Below are 18,359 nucleotides of genomic sequence, written 5' to 3' on the forward strand. Positions count from 1 at the left end.
TTGAAGTTATTTGTAATTATAATCAAAATCTACAAAGTAATAACTAAATAACCAAATTAACTAACTAAAATGAGACAGTCTTTTGAACGACTCTTTGAAAGGAACGGATCCCAGAGATCCGGCTCACTTCAAAGAGCCATAAATCCCATCTCGACACACCACTAATGTTTACATTCACTCTCACTGACAACAATACTCTGTCTGGCGAGGACATGTTCTCCCCATCAGATGGCGCCAGTGCATAACTTTAAATGCACAAGTCCACGTCTACCAATGCTAGATATGGGTCTCACACTCACAGTTGATTCTCAACCTTTTTGTTGTTTTATTTCAAGGAAGGAAATATTTTAAATGTTATAGGCCTAGATCTGGGGTCTTCAACGTTTTTAGGCCAAGGACCCCTTAGCTGAGAGAGAGATGAAGCAGGGACCCCCCACAACCTGTTCACAGATTCCTATATAGTTTCATTGTTTGATAGCACAATCATCTGTGTATTTTGGATTCATGTCAATTTCTGTTTTCAGACATTTAACCACTTGAACTGTCAATAGCCTACTATAATAAACTTGACCTTTCACTCTGTACTTAGTCTGCTCTTTTTCCCCTCTACACCAAACCTCTTTGCCGAAAATAGCAGATATGCAAGCTCACAACCCCTGCAGCTTGTAGATTGGCTATTTTTGGCTACAGTTCTCAGAATATGGACACTAGGGTTCAAGTTGTTAATATAAAAAGGATTGGAAGATTTGGAGGACCCCATCATTTAGCTGGGGACCTCCTGGAAAGGGACCCCTTATATACAGGTCCCTGGACCCCACAATAACCATTGCTTTAATGAACTGAATACTTCTTCACTGTCTGGAAGCAATCAATCAACCCATTTGGGAGACAAATCAGTAGGCCTAGATCCCATATGTGTGTGTGTGTGTGTGTGTGTGTGTGTGTGTGTGTGTGTGTGTGTGTGTGTGTGTGTGTGTGTGTGTGTGTGTGTGTGTGTGTGTGTGTGTGTGTGTGTGTGTGTGTGTGTGCGTGCGTGTGTGTGTGTGTGTGTGTGTGTGTGTGTGTGAGACATGTCACTTATGAGCGTTGAATGTTTCTTGGTCACTTTATGTAGTATATATTATTTTTTTGTGACAGCTTTTTCAACAATTTATGTTTTTATTCTTCTTTTTATTGTGCCTTGCTTTTTCTTACCTCTTTGTAACTTGTAACCTTTAACTGCTGTGCTGCCTCTGGGCTATTGAATTTCCCCCGTGGGATAATAAAAATATCTATCTATCTATCTATCTATCTATCTATCTATCTACCTACCTACCTACCTACCTACCTACCTACCTACCTACCTATCTATCTATCTATCTATCTACCTACCTACCTACCTACCTACCTACCTATCTATCTATCTATCTATCTATCTAACACGTACTGCTCTGTTGCAAGTAACTACTAAATACTTTACATCCCAGGCTTTCAGGATATAATAAAGAAAGCTTTGATTGTGATGGAGCGGTGAGTTCCAGCTTATTACGATTTGATGACAGGTAGAATCGGGAGACTGTGATAGAAGTACAGTTCACACAGTACACCAACTGCACTTTGTGCCAGTACTGATTTAGTCAGAAATTTGATTTGACAAACTGCTAAACGGTATTGAAAATGTTTGAGATGTTTAAAGAGAAACACCAATATTTGAGGATGAAAATGTGTTTGACTGTAAACAGTTTGTTATGTATAGTTTCAAAGTTTGATTGTGCAGTAAATCCCTAATAAACTACAGATTGTATAAAATAATAGTTTGCAAATGTAACTTTTCCTTAGATTTCTAGACGTCATAGACTTGGTCAACAGCACTGAAACCAGTGTTGGATTCATGACATTTAACCAAATAAACCATCAATAAACTTGACCTTAGTTTTCACTCTTTACTTTCCTCTTTTGTGAGGCGTTGTGAGCTTGTAGATCGGCTATGTTCGACCTATGTTCGCCTCAGAATAGGAGTGCTTGGACTCAACTGGTTAATGTACATAAAACAATGTTCCTATTACGTAAAGATTTGGTAGCCTCCAGTAACTCTGAGGACTCCCTATAGGCCTAGGGGTCCCGCCGTCCCGGACCCCCTGCCCAAGACCTCTGGCTTAGAGAGTTCCTACTGTCAAATGAGTCCTGCTTGATACAAGCATCTAATTTCTTAGACACAATATTCAATAATAAATAATTCTATACTGCTAATAAATGAGACTTAGACACAGACAGTTACATAAACGGATCGATAAAAACTTTATTAAGGCAAAGAAATAAGATTGTCTAAAAGCACATTTGCAATTGGAACGTTAAAACAACAGAACTTATTTCACTGACATATGGCGATGTGCATTAGTTCATTTTTAGAGGAAGTGAGACCTGTCCAGGGGCGTCACAAGGGGGGGGGGGGGGGGGAGTGGGACTGAGCTACTAGGGCCCAAGGTGGAGGGGCCTTAATTATTTTATACTTTAGCTATTGAAAAATAGCTCACAGCACGCCACCGAGTGCCGCGCTGCGAGCTTGTACATCTGCATTTTTTTTAAGTCTTTGACTGGGTCCCCCTGGGGATATATCCCTAGCCCCCCCCCCCCCCCCCCTACTTTTCTCCCCTCTACACCAATGTTTGCCCAACATAGCATCATGATATAGCATGGTGACGTGATGAGCTTGTAGATCTGTTATTTTTTTGCAGAATCCCCACAGAATAGGGACATTAGTAAATGAAATGGTCTGCATTGCTACGGTGTGACACCTTCATCCAAAGTGCTTAACAATGTGCTTAACAATGTGTTACATTCTCACACACACACACACACACACACACACACGCATGCACGCACAAACACACACAGATGCAGGGGGCGGATTAACCCTTCGTGGTGCCCAGTGTGGTACGTACCACTTTGTAAGTGTGTCACCAGCACTTGCTTCTATATTTCACAGATAGTTGAGTCTTCTTTCACTTTTTGGCCCCCCCTCCCAAAAAAGCTTGGTGCCGTGTGCTGCAGCACCTAAAGCCCTCGCATTAAGCCGGCACTGCACAGATGTCGCACCAAATTCTGGGCCCTGGGTACAAGGATTCAGTGGGGCCCCTATGCTTTAACAATTGAAAAATAGCAGATATACAAGCTCGCGGCACTTGAGTTACAAATGTTGTCTTAAAAATACATACAGGTATATTCAAAGATTTGCACACATTTTCACGACTTTTCAAAAATAGCAGATCTACAAGCTCGCAGCGCGGCACACGGTGACGCCCCTGCCTGCTCATCTGGAACAGTTAGGGCTTGTAAGTGCAGTTAGTGCCTTGCTCAATGGCATTTTGACACAAATCCAGGAAGAGCCCGGGGATCAAACTTCGTCTAAACTTGGTCCCCTTCTTTTTTTCTCCCCGCTTTACACACCAAATGTCTTGTCTCACAACGCAATGCATTGTGAACTTGTACATATTCGTTGGTTAACATGCTTGAAAAAACACAATTGTGTGCATTTGTACATGCATGCGAGCACATTCGGCACATCTCTTTACATTTATACGTGAAACATTACACTCTTTATTAAGGAAGCGCTGGTTCTGCACACAGGAAATGGCTTATCTTGGGGGGGAGGGGGGGAGGGGCGTCTGTTCCTTACACTCTGTTTCTTTTTGGGAGAGTGACAAACGGTGCTCTCAAAACCACATTATTATACATATTGAAATGTCACTTATCTGAACGTTGGCAGAAAGCATTATCACGCCAGAGCCCAAATAACAGGAAACCACGCAACAGCTCGATAAGAAAATTATGAGTGTTTTTTTGTGTGTGTGTGTGTGTGTGTGTGTGTGTGTGTGTGTGTGTGTGTGTGTGTGTGTGCGTGAGTGAGTGAGTGAGAGTGTGTGTGTGTGTGTGTGTGTGTGTGTGTGTGTGTGTGTGTGTGTGTGTGTGTGTGTGTGTGTGTGTGTGTGTGTGTGTGTGTGTGTGTGTGTGTGTGTGTGTGTGTGTGTGTGTGCGCGTGTGTGCGTGCGTGTTGCACAACATCAATATCTGCTTCTGGTCACAAACTAAAAAGAATGTGTTCCAGCATTCCTCCAGTCAAGTTGATTGGACTATTAGAATTCCCAGTCTCCCATATCATACGACGTCCAGGCACAAAAAGCTATCGCTGCAACAGAAGTGGAATGGCGAAAATCCCTTACACAAATATGTCATTGGAATCAGCTATACATATTTACAGGAACAAATAATTTTTTACATCTTCGTCTAAGTGACAGTAGAGACCTGCACATGAAATCCGCAGTGTTCATTTCAAACCGTTTGTACACTCTGAGAGAGTACAATGTACAATGAGAGAATACAAATGTAACCAAAGTTAAAAGGGGGTGCAAGTGATATATCTTTTTGTTATAAGTGTAAAATAGATCTATATTCTTGAGTGTTCAGTAACAGAGGTCTATGGCAGCAAGTGTGTGTGTGTGTGTGTGTGTGTGTGTGTGTGTGCGTGCGTGCGTGCTTGCGTGCGTGCGTGCGTGCGTGCGTGTGTTAGGGCATTCACGAATAGTGATTTTTACTAGTATTCGAATTATTCGACCTCAAAGTATTCGAATAGTCGAATATTCGACAGGACTGGCCAAACTGTCAAATACTAAGTAAGCAATAGGCGAACATTGTGAAAATAGCAGATCTACATGCTCACAACACCTCGCAACGCGAGGCGTTGTGAGCATGTAGATCTGCTATTTTCACAATATTTATCTGTGGAACCGAGTCACATTAAATGTAATACCTACCATTCCAAGTGCTTGTCAGGGTGGGGGTCCCCAGTTCAAATATGTTTATTTTGGGGGTCACGGCCTAAAAAGGTTTGAGAACCCCTGGTATAGAGCATTAAAAATTCATCCACCAGGGCCATTGACAACTCATTCTTATGACTTACTATCTAGCCAAGCTTTATAAACTATATGTGTTTTAAAGGGAAAACAATAAAAAAATAAAAAAAGCAAATATTCGACTTCGGTGAACAGTGTTGAATAGTGACTTTGATATTCAAATATTCGAATATTTGGTGAATGCCCTAGTGTGTGTGTGTGTGTGTGTGTGTGTGTGTGTGTGTGTGTGTGTGTGTGTGTGTGTGTGTGTGTGTGTGTGTGTGTGTGTGTGTCTTTCTGACAATGTTTTGTTGGAGTTCACTTCACAAACCGTTGGACTGTTTAGTGCCATACGTTGTATGCACACTGCCAGCAGGCAGTACCTCCACTAATACTCTTCTGTTTGTTTTGTTTTATATAATATTTACCTTTAACAGAAGTCAATGAAGCTGCCTGTGATCATGCTGAAACCTCGCCCCCAAATTTAGCTTCATGCATCTTATATACAGTATGTCACAGATGACTGACATCACAGGCCACATGGTCACATGAAGTACCAGATCCATATTGGAGACACGCCATTCCCTTATGGATCCATAAGGGATCCATAAGGGAATGGATCCCTTATGGATCCATAAGGGATCATTCCCTTATGGATCCATAAGGGATCCATTCCCTTATGGATCCCGAGGTCCACATGATCTCCAAGCTCCTAACACAAACATATCACTTACACCCCACTGAAAATGAACACTGTTTTAGTTTTTACACTGTATGGCAGGGGTCTTCAACGTTTTCAGGCCAAGGACCCCTCAGTTGAGAGAGAGATGAAGCGGGGACCCCCACAACCTTTTCATAGATTCCATATAGTGTCATAGTTTGACCTCGCAATCATCAGTGTATTTTGAATTCATGTCAATTTGTGTTTTCAGACATTTAACCACTTGAACCATCAATACATCAATACATCAATATAAACTTGACCTTTCACTCTGTACTTAGTCTGCTCTTCTCCCCCTCTACACCAAACCTCTTTGCTGAAAAGCTTGTAGATCTGCTACTTTTGGCTCGCAGAATATGGACACTATAGGGTTCAAGTGGTTAATATAAAAAAAGGGGGATAGACATTTTTTTTCTATCACACAAAGATTTGGAGGCCACCTGTAGTAACTCTGAGGGGTCCCGGACCCCCCTGTTGAAGACCCCTGCTGTATGGTGACATTCCAGATGTCTTCCAGCAGAGTCCATGTTGTAATGGTCATTGGCAGTAACAGCTTGGTATCAGTCCTTGCCTCTGTAAGTGATGTTCGTGAATGTGGACGTGGCTCCTTTGTAGAGAGGGTTGTGTCCCTGTTGAGCAAAATGACAGAAAGTTAATGTCACCCACTGTAGGAGCTCAGGGGCGTCAATTGGGTATGGCAGGGGTATGCAGCTGCTATACCCTGGCTTTTGCTGAACTGACGCCACTGTAGGAGCTCTACAGCAGCGCTTCTCAACCTGTGGGGGTCCCCAAATTATTATTTCTTTTTTTTGGGGGGGGGGGGATCCCCAGATGAATAACTTAATGTGCAACATTGTTTTCTCACTCAACAGTAACAAACCAACATAAAGTTTAAGTGTATAGAGGGTATCTGCACATTTCTAAAGTGACAATTTAAGGACTTTTTAATAACTCTAAAATGACAAATTTAACCTTAGCCAAATTGTGAAAATAGCCGATCTACATGCTCACAACGCCTCGCGACACAAGGCGTTGTGAGCATGTAGATACACATTGGCAAATATTGCTGGGGGCCACCTGGGACCCCCTCAAGGACCCCTGGCCTGCAAGTCCCCGGACCCACTTTGAGAACAACAGACCTAGGGCCAGTGGGGTGGACAGACATTTTCCACTGGGGTGGCCCAAGTGGGTCGCATGCAGGGGTGCATCCCCCCATTCCGACATCCCCCCATTCCGAAACTAACCCTAACCCTAACCTCTATGGAAGTGCCGCCACTCAGACAATTAGAAGTCAATGTCGGAATGGCAACATGTCGGAATGGAGAGCAGCCCCCAAAAAGGGTCATCGTCACTGTCGGGCAGAAACCTTGTATCTCCAATTTTCAAATTGACACGTTTTTTTCGTAAATTAGAGCCCTGCCTCATAATATAAGACTGTTGCACAAAACTAGTGAAAAGTGCGAGGCGTTGTGTGCTTGTAGATCTGCTATTTTCTTCTTGTAGGCTATTTTCACAACTTTAAATCCTTTTTAAAATGATCAATACAAAATGAAGGAATTTGGACATACAAGGTTTCCACCCGACAACGACGTTATACTGTATGCATCAAAGCAACGTGTCCCTGTATTTTTGGTGTGTCCTTCATTCTGTCAGTGTCTGTGTGTGGCGTTTTGTAGCCCTGTATATGCGTATGTGCGTGCGCGCATTCTGTATGTGCGTGCGTGTGCCTGTGAGACCACAATACTGCCTTCCTATACCAGTAAAGGCTAATTAGCATCAGCTAATTTCAGAGACCCAGCCCTTCTCTGGGGAGGGCTGGCTGCCTTTTGTTCTTCTGGGGTAACAGCATGCCACAAAAACAAAGAATCAAAAACATGTGGTGTGTGTGTGTGTGTGTGTGTGTGTGTGTGTGTGTGTGTGTGTGTGTGTGTGTGTGTGTGTGTGTGTGTGTGTGTGTGTGTGCGTGCGTGCGTGCGTGCGTGCGTGCGTGCGTGCGTGCGTGCGTGCGTGCGTGCGTGCGTGCGTGCGTGTGTATGACAGACAGACGGATACACAGCAAACGAACTCGGAAAGTGTAAAGAAATTGATGTATAAGGTTTTCTTTCCCGCAGGACCCAAATGTACCAATACAATAGGGAAAAAAATCGGATGCATTTCTTTATAAAGTAAAGAAAAAGTTTAAAAAAAAATCACACCCAATGTGAAGTGAGCGGTGGTCGTGCTTGCATAACATCTTCAGACTAGGATTTAAGTCTAGGATGTACAGGCTATGCTACACACACACGTTTTGCTATGGCAAAACGCTGAGGAAAAAGGCTACAGACATACGACATCACTAGACAAACATGATGTTACGTACACACATTTTACTATGGCAAAACGCTGAGGAAAAAGGCTACAGACACACGCACAGCCACTTATAGGAGCGGTTTGCACCGCTCAAAAAGAAAAGGTAAAAAGAAAGAAACAGATATTTAATACTGCTATGAATGGATAGTGAGAATGAACAGAGGACTGTGTGGTACAGTATGGGTCGGGTACATTAATAAAAAAACAACCAGATGGTGTTACATGGCATGGTGCCAACACCATCACTGGTTACTATATTTCCTCATAGAGCATATAGAGCATTCATTCACACATCACTGCCCTCACCTCACAACAGCGTCCGCTTATCAGAGATAGCGGACTCTACGAACTTGCCAGATAAATTAAACACGACATGAAGCGCAGTAATAATTTGGTCACGATTTGACGAAGGCAATACGTAAAAACAAATTATTTTGGGGTCCCCAGCCACAATTTAGGGACTTTTAAGACCTTTCTAATACCTCAAGAAAGAAAAAAGACCATTACTGCATCAAAAGTAATCAACAAACTATATACAAACAGGTCAAATATTTGCCAAAAAGTACACACCGTATATCGAATGTAGGTGTGCCCCTGGGATCTTTTGGCTATGAAAAGTGTGCCCCGGCAGAAAAAAGGTTGAGAAACACTGGGAAGGTGGTGGTCGCCATATATGGCTGGGAGACGCTGCAGAGTGACATTCTTGTTGTATCAGAGAAACACGTGCCATGACCTTGTAAATGTTGCCAAACTACACTTGTAGACCATGTTTGTGTCCTTATGTACTGTCTTATCGTGTGGACATGAATAAACCGTTAAAATGTGTGTGTGTGCATGCACAGTAACGCTGTCTGTCACTCACCGTGTCCCACTTGGCGCGAGCTCGCTCCTCCTCGAACTTGGCGAACTCGCGGCGGTCGTGGATGGTGACCAGCAGCTTCCAGATGAGCAGAGCTGCGAGGCCCAGGAACAAGATGGCACCAGCCACGGACAACAAGACCACCAGGATGTCTGGGCCTTTGGGGCAGTCTGGGGTAGAGATGGGACGATATGAAATGTTCACATCACGATTATTGTGACAAAAGAAATCACGATTTACGATATTATCACGATAATCAAAATTATCCTGGGGGTGGAACATTTGCCGTAAAATAGCAGATCTACAAGCTCACAACGTGTCACGTTGTGACGCATTGTGAGCTTGTAGAACGGCTATTTTTTGGCAAAGACATTTGATAGAGTGAAAAAAAGTCTGTATCAAGTACGTATATTACAAGTTTACCAATTATAGAGGGTTTAAGTGGTACCGGATATGCAGCTAGGCAAATAAAAGGAGAATTGATCCCATCACGATAAAATACATCTCCACGATACAATTATCGTGAGTGTTTTTTATCACGATAATATCGCGTATCGTCCCATCCCTAGGCACAGGAATAGATAAGACAAGGTCTGTCTCGGTCAAGACCTGTCTTAAAAATAACAATAAAAAAAACTTGAACCTTGTACCTTCAAGGTTCACATGTGAACACAATATACATGCTGTTGCAATATTGCAGGCAAAGTGGACATTTTGCACAAATCAACAGTGTGATGTAAAGATTTGACTGATTCTGCACATCTTGGTAACATGGTTCAAGAGATAATGTGTTGTTTTGTGACTTTTGGTTTTGAAGAAAAGGGAAATCTAGTCTGGCACAAATGGCTATATGGGGAGTTGATCAAGGGAATCTAGAGAAAGAAATGTTGATGGTACGAAAATGTCAAGTAGGCTGTTATAGCGCCACCGTGAGGATGATTTGAAAAACACGGCGTGGCGGTTCCTTGGCCTATTGGGGGTGTGCGTGCAAGGTTTCACACAGTCTAACAATGTCGGTTAAATTGGCAGTTTCTTCCTAAATGTATAAATATTTAAAATGTCTCAATCGCTTTTGCCAACACCCACTCTGTTGGCCTAGGGAGAGCTTAGACATGTGCAGTGGAAAGCTGGTTTACTTGTAAAAATATATATATCTAGGCCTATTTATCAAACTTAAATGATATTTTCTTCCGTCCAAATTTAGTAGGAGACTAGAGGTGACAAATCTAGAAAAATAAACGATATAGTGAATTATTCATGATCAACAAAACTCAAGTAAGGACAACAACCCATAATCAGATATTGGATTTACAAGTACAGTATGGATTCCATTGTTTCTTTAAAACCGTGAACCGTGAAATAATCATATTGTATAAATAAGAATAATTAGACCTATTTGTTCCCGCAGGGGATGAATGCTGCCAAAAGTGATTTGTGTTCAGACCTGAGCGAAGGGATTTTAGTCAACCTCCTCAATGGTTGGGCCTTGGGCATCCCCACTGTAGCTTCCACCTGCGGGCATTCCGCCTGCGGGCATTGCTCCCGGGGGCATTCCTCCTCCGTACGACTTGCTGATAATGGGTCCGCACACTTTCTCCAGCTCTTTGAGCTGATGCTCATACTCTTCTTTATCAGCCAACTGGTTGCTCTCCATCCAGGCTACGGCCTGTTCACACTGATCAATGACCTTCCTCTGCTCCTCTTCGCTGATCTTCCCCTTCATGTCGTCCTCCTGCACGCTGTTCTTCATTCTGTAGGCGTAGGATTCCAGGGAGTTCTTGGCAGTGACCCTCTCCTTCTGCAAGTCATCCTCGGCTTTGTATTTGTCGGCATCCTGCACCATCCTCTCGATGTCTTCCTTGCTGAGCCGGCCCTTGTCGTTGGTGATGGTGATGTTGTTCTTTTTACCCGTGCTTTTATCCAACGCAGACACATTCAAGATGCCATTGGCATCGATGTCAAAGGTGACCTCGATCTGAGGGACCCCTCTGGGGGCAGGCGGGAGTCCTGACAGGTCAAACTTGCCCAACAGATTGTTGTCCTTGGTCATGCCTCGCTCTCCTTCATACACTTGGATGTGGACGCCAGGCTGGTTGTCAGAGTAAGTGGTGAAGGTCTGGGTTTGTTTAGTGGGGATGGTGGTGTTCCGTTTAATGAGATTTGTCATAATTCCTCCAGCTGTTTCAATGCCCAGGGACAGAGGTGCCACATCCAGAAGCAGCAGGTCTTTAACGTTTCCTGATGTATCGCCTGACAGAATAGCAGCCTGCACAGCCGCTCCATAAGCCACCGCCTCATCCGGGTTGATGCTCTTGTTCAGCTCCCTGCCATTGAAGAAGTCCTGCAGGAGTTTCTGTATCTTGGGTATTCTGGTGGAGCCTCCAACCAGAACAATGTCATGAATGCTTCCCTTGCCCAATTTGGCATCTCGAAGAGCCTTCTCTACAGGCTCTAATGTTCCCCTGAAGAGGTCAGAGCACAGCTCCTCAAATCGAGCTCTGGTGATGGAGGTGTAGAAGTCAATGCCCTCAGAAAGAGAGTCAATCTCAATGCTGGCCTGAGAGCTGGAGGACAGGGTTCTCTTAGCCCTCTCACAAGCCGTGCGCAACCTCCTCAGAGCTCTCTTGTTTTGGCTGATGTCCTTCTTGTGTTTCCTCCTGAACTCCTCCACAAAGTGGTTGACCACACGGTTGTCAAAGTCCTCTCCACCCAGGTGAGTGTCTCCAGCTGTGGACTTCACTTCAAAGATGCCGCCCTCGATCGTCAGGATGGACACATCGAAAGTGCCCCCGCCCAGGTCAAAGATTAGGACATTGCGTTCTCCTGATGCAACTTTGTCCAGTCCGTATGCAATGGCAGCTGCAGTTGGCTCATTGATTATTCTCAGTATATTCAGCCCTGCGATGGTGCCCGCATCCTTTGTAGCCTGCCTCTGCGAGTCGTTGAAGTATGCTGGGACCGTGACGACCGCGTTGTTCACCTTCTGGCCCAGGTAGGCCTCAGCAATCTCTTTCATCTTTACCAGGACCATGGAGGAGATCTCCTCTGGGTTGAAGGATTTGTTCTCCCCCTTGTATTCCACCTGAACTTTGGGCTTATCTCCATCACTCACCACTATAAAGGGCCAGAGCTTCATGTCTGACTGCACCACTGCATCTTCAAACTTGCGGCCAATAAGTCTCTTGGCATCGAACACGGTGTTGGTAGGGTTCATAGCCACCTGGTTCTTGGCTGCTTCTCCGATAAGTCTCTCCGTGTCGGTGAAGGCCACATAGCTGGGAGTGGTCCTGTTTCCCTGGTCATTGGCAATGATTTCGACTTTGCCATGCTGGTAAACCCCTACACAGGAGTAAGTGGTTCCCAGGTCAATGCCAATAGCGATACCCTTTGCTGCAGACATCTTGAATAACTAGGCTACTTACATACAAATATAAATGAAGACAAGGTCAACTTTGACTTGAGCTTGTACTCTATTTTAAACTATTTTAAATTACAACTTTAGTTACAACTTACAACTAGTTCTATATCAGAAATTATATCTGCACATGCTTTTATAATGGCATTGTGACATCACAGTTAGTTCTGACCTCTCATTGGGACTGGCTGAGAGGCATTGTTTCCAAATATAGAAATACTAGTGCAGGACTATTGATGTATAATAGGAAGCAGCAGCTTAAGTCACAGTCGTAGTACTGCTGCATTTCTTCACTCATGTGGAAGTTAACATAGCCGGTGACGGAGTTGAAATAGTGTGTGAAATACTCAGAGTTCTGTTCTGGAGGTTCTCATGGTTGCAGGCACACAGCTTGTGTGTGTGTGTGTGTGTGTGTGTGTGTGCGTGCGTGCGTGCGTGCGTGCGTGCGTGCGTGCGTGCGTGTGTGCGTGTGCATGTGTGTTGTGGTGTCTGTAGCCAATGGCACAGCGGTACCATCTTTTACGGCCGACATCAAAGCCCCACTCCTCCGTTGGCCTCTGTCCATCATTCTTCTCCTCCACTACCTCCATGAATGCTCTCTACCCCTTCCTGCTCTGTCTCTCTAGCAGTCCTTTTCAACCCCTCCAGTTCACTGGCCCTCATTTATCAACATGGTGCAAATCACATTTTTGGCGTACGCTGAAATTGACGCAATTGTCGGCATTTACATGATTATTTATCGTGACTTTGACGTTGGCGCACGGTAGGCTTAGATCTCATGTGAAGTTCTGAGGTGTTGTAGGATTCATCTACACCACTTTGTTGTGGAGCAGTATTGTCTATAACCAGCGGCGGCGGACCGTACACGCAGACTACGCATGCTGCGTAGGGCCCCGCGACCAAAAAGGCCCCCCACCGCCCCCTCCTCAGCAGAAAAGAACTACTGCATGGTTAATCGTTTTCAAACCGAAATCGCGATGCGAACGGTGCCACGGTTTCTCTGCGAAGTAGACTTCCCAAGCAATATGGAGACGTTTTAATTTTTGAAATCCCTTCATAATTGACGAAGGAATGATCAAATCAAACTGTGGTGACTTTCTTTGCTTCCGAGCATCCACACCGCTGAAAGTGAAAGTGAATTTGGCACAGTGGCCACTGTGCAGGACTCTGCCAGTGCGTGGGAACTAGGGGTGCTGCAGGTGTTCCAGCACCCCATGGGGAAGTTTTCATTTTTTTATTTAAATAAGAAAAGAACAAATCAAACATAGCAAAAATACGTTGCCTGTTGTTGTCGTTTTTTATTTATTCATTTATATATATATTTGTATTTATATATATATATTTCCATTATAAAATGGATTAGAAAATTATAAAAAATATTAGGCCTATTATTTTTCAAACATTGCAAAAATACGTTGCCTGTTGTTGTCGTTTTGTATTTATTCATTTATATATATATATTTTATATATATATATATATATATATATATTTCCATTATAAAATGGATTAAAAAATGATAAAAAATATTAGGCCTATTATTTTTTAGCAGATTCACGCTTAGGGCCCCCATGGGCTACTATCTGAACAGGCATCTGGACACATGTATCCACTACAAAATGTATATCTAACACACTAATAAATAAAATAAAATATAATATTTTATAAAAGCATACATCATGGACATGCACACCCAAGTTACAATGACAAGCAATTACAATCTCGCGATATGGAAGCAATGTAAGTGCTTGCCTTTAACAGTCATTCAGGCCGACAGCCGGCTTCATGTATTTACCGGAAGCGCATTATTTATCAATGGAACCCGGCAACAACTTGAAAGCGAAGAGGCGATAGTCGAAAAGTGGTCGGAGGAACGTCGTCCAACGTTGTTGCTTTGTTTTTAACCAATGGCGGACGTACGGTAATGACGGCAGTAACGCCCACTAGGAGATCTTTATCGTCCAGAGAGAGTAGCCGGCTGTTGCCCGCTGTTCAGTTTTTGCGCAATTTAGTTTTGTTACTTTGTTTAATTCAAGATGTTCTCCAGCGCACTGCTGACCAGCGCAGCTGATCCCAGTCAAAACACAGCAATGAGCTCCATGAGAGCCTGAGAATGTGCTCCGTCAGCCAGCCTGCTGAAAGAACGCTTTGCCAGCTTTTTGATTGTTTGTCTCCTGCTCCGTTCTCCCTCTTCTATCACTTCTTGCTACGCCGTTGTTCAACCTTCTACAGCAGTGGTTCTCAACCTTTCCTGGATCAGGGGCCACTTGAACGTCTCAACATGAACTGTGTCACTCATTAATATACCTTGGAGTTGTGTGGAAATAAAATAAAAAAGTCAATCCTCCAGTTCTATGAAACACAGAAGGGGTTGCCAAGAACTGGAGGATTGATTGTGGGGTTTGGCTTACAAAGTACACTTTGATGATGACATCAAATTGCATTTTCAACTGGCCTCCAAGATCAATACAATCTTGGAGTTTAGCCAATTATTTGAGGGCCCACTCGCTCAAAGCCCACCAGCCAACCAGTGGGCCCCGGTCCACAGGTTGAGAACCACTGATCTACAACCCATGACATATGAAAGTCCTTATAGCTCTCTCTCTCTCTCTCTCTCTCTCTCTCTCTCTCTCTCTCTCTCTCTCTCTCTCTCTCTCTCTCTCTCTCTCTCTCTCTCTCTCTCTCTCTCTCTCTCTCTCTCTCTCTAATCCCCCTATCCCCCCCTCCTCTCAACCTTTCCGCCTCAGGATTGTGTGGCATCAGCGCGTTCCTCCAGAGGGACGGAGCTACGAGTTTTTTTCCTTTCTTTTTTTACGACCGTCTTCTTCTCAGCGGGGCGCTCCCACCTTCAAGGGGATGTGCGGCGCACTTCCTCCCTACCTAGTCGCGCCCTAAATGAAACCCACGCGTCCATTAAAACAGCCCCAAAAACCCCTGGCCGGGGCAGACTACCCTAAAGGCACCGCGAGTGATTACACACACACACACACACGCACGCACGCACGCACGTACGCACGCACGCACGCACGCACGCACGCACGCACGCACGCACGCACGCGCACACACACACACACACACTCCTCCTTAACAAGAAGAGGAAGGAGGTGAAGGGTGAAGAGCATGCTGAACAGGATGGAGTGCAGAGCAAGAATGCGGGGAGATGAAGGTTTGTGTTAATGTCTGCTAACGAGGCACTGGATGGCATTCTGCCTGCGTTATTCACCATGTTCTGTTAATGTGACAGGGTGGTTTGGCACGAGTTGTAGATGCTCTTTGGTTAACCAAATGAACCGTGGTGACCCTATTTTGGGCATGACATAGTAAGCGGAAACACCCACATTTTCATTTAGCCGAAGTCTTAAACTACCATATGAGTTGTTGTCTCATTAATAGATACTGGTTACAATCTGCACGATTTCAGCATGTTGTGTTTAAAAAAAGGAAGGATGCCGACCTCTCCACTGCTCATAGTGCTACAGTATGGAGCAGCTTGAAATGAGAAGTGTGTTTATATAAACACACTGCAATAGTTTACTCAAATAGTTTGTATGTTATAGTGTAGGTTCTTAATAAATCCCTTAATATCACTTCTTTAGGTGACGAAATTCACAGTTTATTCAGTGGAAGAACATCCCCCAGTCATGATGTACACCCACAGAAGATATTAGGGCATGGACTGGCTTGGAAAGATTATCTGGAGAATCTCCGGGAGAACATTCACACGACTCTGTCAGCGATTTCTACCCCGCGGTGCGAGAATATCAAGCTTGCTAGATAATATCCTAGGCACCGGCGAGGTCATAAAAAGGCCATTAACATACTCAAATCGGGTCGTGGTCGCGTTCAAAACCAAGACCGAGTTCATGGCCGAACTCACGAATTTCCCGGGGAGGTCATACAATACAGCCCGACATCTGATCGTCGCCGGGATCGGCTCAATGTGAATCGGCCATAACACTAGTATGTCGCATCCCAGGATACAACATTAAAGTTGTATCCTGGGAGCTTCGATCATTACAGTGTGTAGACTTCTTTTCTTCTTACCAGGACTCTCTACAGCAGGGGTTCCCCTGATCTGTGTGCTTGTAGATCGGCTGTTTTTCTCACTAGTTTTGTGCGACAGTCTTGTATGATGAAGCAGGGCTTTGCTTTACCAAAAGACGTACACATTTGAAACTTGGAGATACGAGGTTTCTGCCCGACAGTGACGATATTTTAGTGATTATGTTGCGAGGAAACCGTTGAGATTATAGCCATTTTAGTTAGAACTGACAAAAATAAATGTACTTCAAGTTTAAAATGATACTAAATATTTTGTCCAAATAAATTCCAATTATCATCAAATTATCTTGCGGAACCCCTGGACTGCCATCACAGCACCCCAGGGTGCCCCGTCACCCACTTTGAAAACCCCTGCTCTACAGATCCATGCATCTTACACGACACACCTATAAATGTATGTATCTTACAGGACCCAGCTACTGGTATAAAGCTGTGATTCTTACCAGGCTCTTTGACCACAAACAGGATGGATTTGCCGCTCGTCTTGTCTTCATAGTACTGGAAGCGTTCGACGCAGTCGTCCTCATCTTTGTAGGTACAGTTCACTGCATTGGTGTCATGGAACACTAGACGGAACACAGATGGAATGATTTGACGTGCTGTGGTCTTGTAGGTCTGCTATTTTTGAATTGTTGTGAGGCGTTGTGAGCATGTAGATAGGCTATTTTCTGCCAATTTGGACAATTTGGACAATGTTTAATTTTAGAGATATTAAAAAGTCCTTAAATTGTCACTTTAGAAATGTGCAGTTTTGTTTACTGTTGAGTGAGAAAACAATGTTTCACATTAAGTCAATCATCTGGGGACCCCCCAGAATAATTTGGGGACCCCCCTGGTGGTCCCAACCCACAGGTTGAGAACCACTGACCTGGGGGTAAGAGATTCATATGCAAAGGACTGACCTTGCAGAATACAAAAGGTGCTTGAAGCCTTCAGTTAGAGCTATAGATTGTATGAGTGGTGGGGTCAGTGGTCTTACCTATGCTGCCTTCAGTTAGAGCTATAGATTGTATGAGTGGTGGGGTCAGTGGTCTTCAGTTAGAGCTATAGATTGTATGAGTGGTGGGGTCAGTGGTCTTCAGTTAGAGCTATAGATTGTATGAGTGGTGGGGTCAGTGGTCTTCAGTTAGAGCTATAGATTGTATGAGTGGTGGGGTCAGTGGTCTTCAGTTAGAGCTATAGATTGTATGAGTGGTGGGGTCAGTGGTCAGTTAGAGCTATAGATTGTATGAGTGGTGGGATCAGTGGTCTTCAGTTAGAGCTATAGACTGTATGAGTGGTGGGGTCAGTGGTCTTACCTATGAAGCCTTCAGTTAGAGCTATAGATTGTATGAGTGGTGGGATCAGTGGTCTTCAGTTAGAGCTATAGACTGTATGAGTGGTGGGGTCAGTGGTATTACCTATGAAGCCTTCAGTTAGAGCTATAGATTGTATGAGTGGTGGGATCAGTGGTCTTCAGTTAGAGCTATAGATTGTGTGAGTGGTGGGGTCAGTGGTCTTCAGTTAGAGCTATAGATTGTATGAGTGGTGGGGCCAGTGGTCAGTTAGAGCTATAGATTGTATGAGTGGTGGGGTCAGTGGTCTTCAGTTAGAGCTATAGATTGTATGAGTGGTGGGGCCAGTGGTCAGTTAGAGCTATAGATTGTATGAGTGGTGGGTCAGTGATCTTACCTATGCTCTTCAGTTAGAGCTATAGATTGTATGAGTGGTGGGGTCAGTGGTCAGTTAGAGCTATAGATTGTATGAGTGGTGGGGTCAGTGGTCTTACCTATGCTCTTCAGTTAGAGCTTTAGATTGTATGAGTGGTGGGTCAGTGATCTTACCTATGCTCTTCAGTTAGAGCTATAGATTGTATGAGTGGTGGGGTCAGTGGTCTTACCTATGCTGTCCACCAGTTGTATCTCGTCCCGGCAGATACGGGAGCAGCTGTTGTCCTCAAACAGTTTGCCTCTCTTGAAGTGCTTACACTCCACACACTCCCTACACACACAAAAAGACGCAATAGTTCCGTCTTGTTTCAATAGTTTTCAAAATGTATAAACATAAAAAATCTTTTGGAAATAGCAGATCTACAAGCTCACAATGCT

At 44.1% G+C, this 18,359-nt stretch overlaps 2 protein-coding genes across 2 annotated transcripts in view; both read right to left on the reverse strand.

The window, feature by feature from the left end:
* Window positions 1–5,858: 5,858 nt before the first annotated feature.
* LOC308302760 (integrin beta-3-like) overlaps window positions 5,859–18,359 on the reverse strand; it is a 44,827-nt gene continuing 32,326 nt past the window's right edge. Inside the window, exons 11-14 of the mRNA XM_080747051.1 lie at window positions 18,152–18,252; window positions 16,716–16,838; window positions 8,801–8,967; window positions 5,859–6,218 (exon numbers count right to left, since the gene is read on the reverse strand). Coding sequence (XP_080603177.1) covers window positions 6,150–6,218; window positions 8,801–8,967; window positions 16,716–16,838; window positions 18,152–18,252 — 460 coding nt within the window. The 3' untranslated portion in view covers window positions 5,859–6,149. The remainder of the gene's footprint in view (window positions 6,219–8,800; window positions 8,968–16,715; window positions 16,839–18,151; window positions 18,253–18,359) is intronic.
* LOC308302761 (heat shock 70 kDa protein-like) lies at window positions 10,257–12,197 on the reverse strand (the record flags this gene model as incomplete). The annotated part of the gene is made up of 1 exon (XM_080747052.1): window positions 10,257–12,197. The coding sequence occupies one exon, from the start codon at window positions 12,195–12,197 to the stop codon at window positions 10,257–10,259; it is 1,941 nt and encodes a 646-aa protein (XP_080603178.1).

This window comes from Nannobrachium achirus (genome assembly GCF_963921795.1).
Source record: "Nannobrachium achirus genome assembly, chromosome: 18".
Taxonomy (NCBI): Eukaryota; Metazoa; Chordata; class Actinopteri; order Myctophiformes; family Myctophidae; genus Nannobrachium; species Nannobrachium achirus.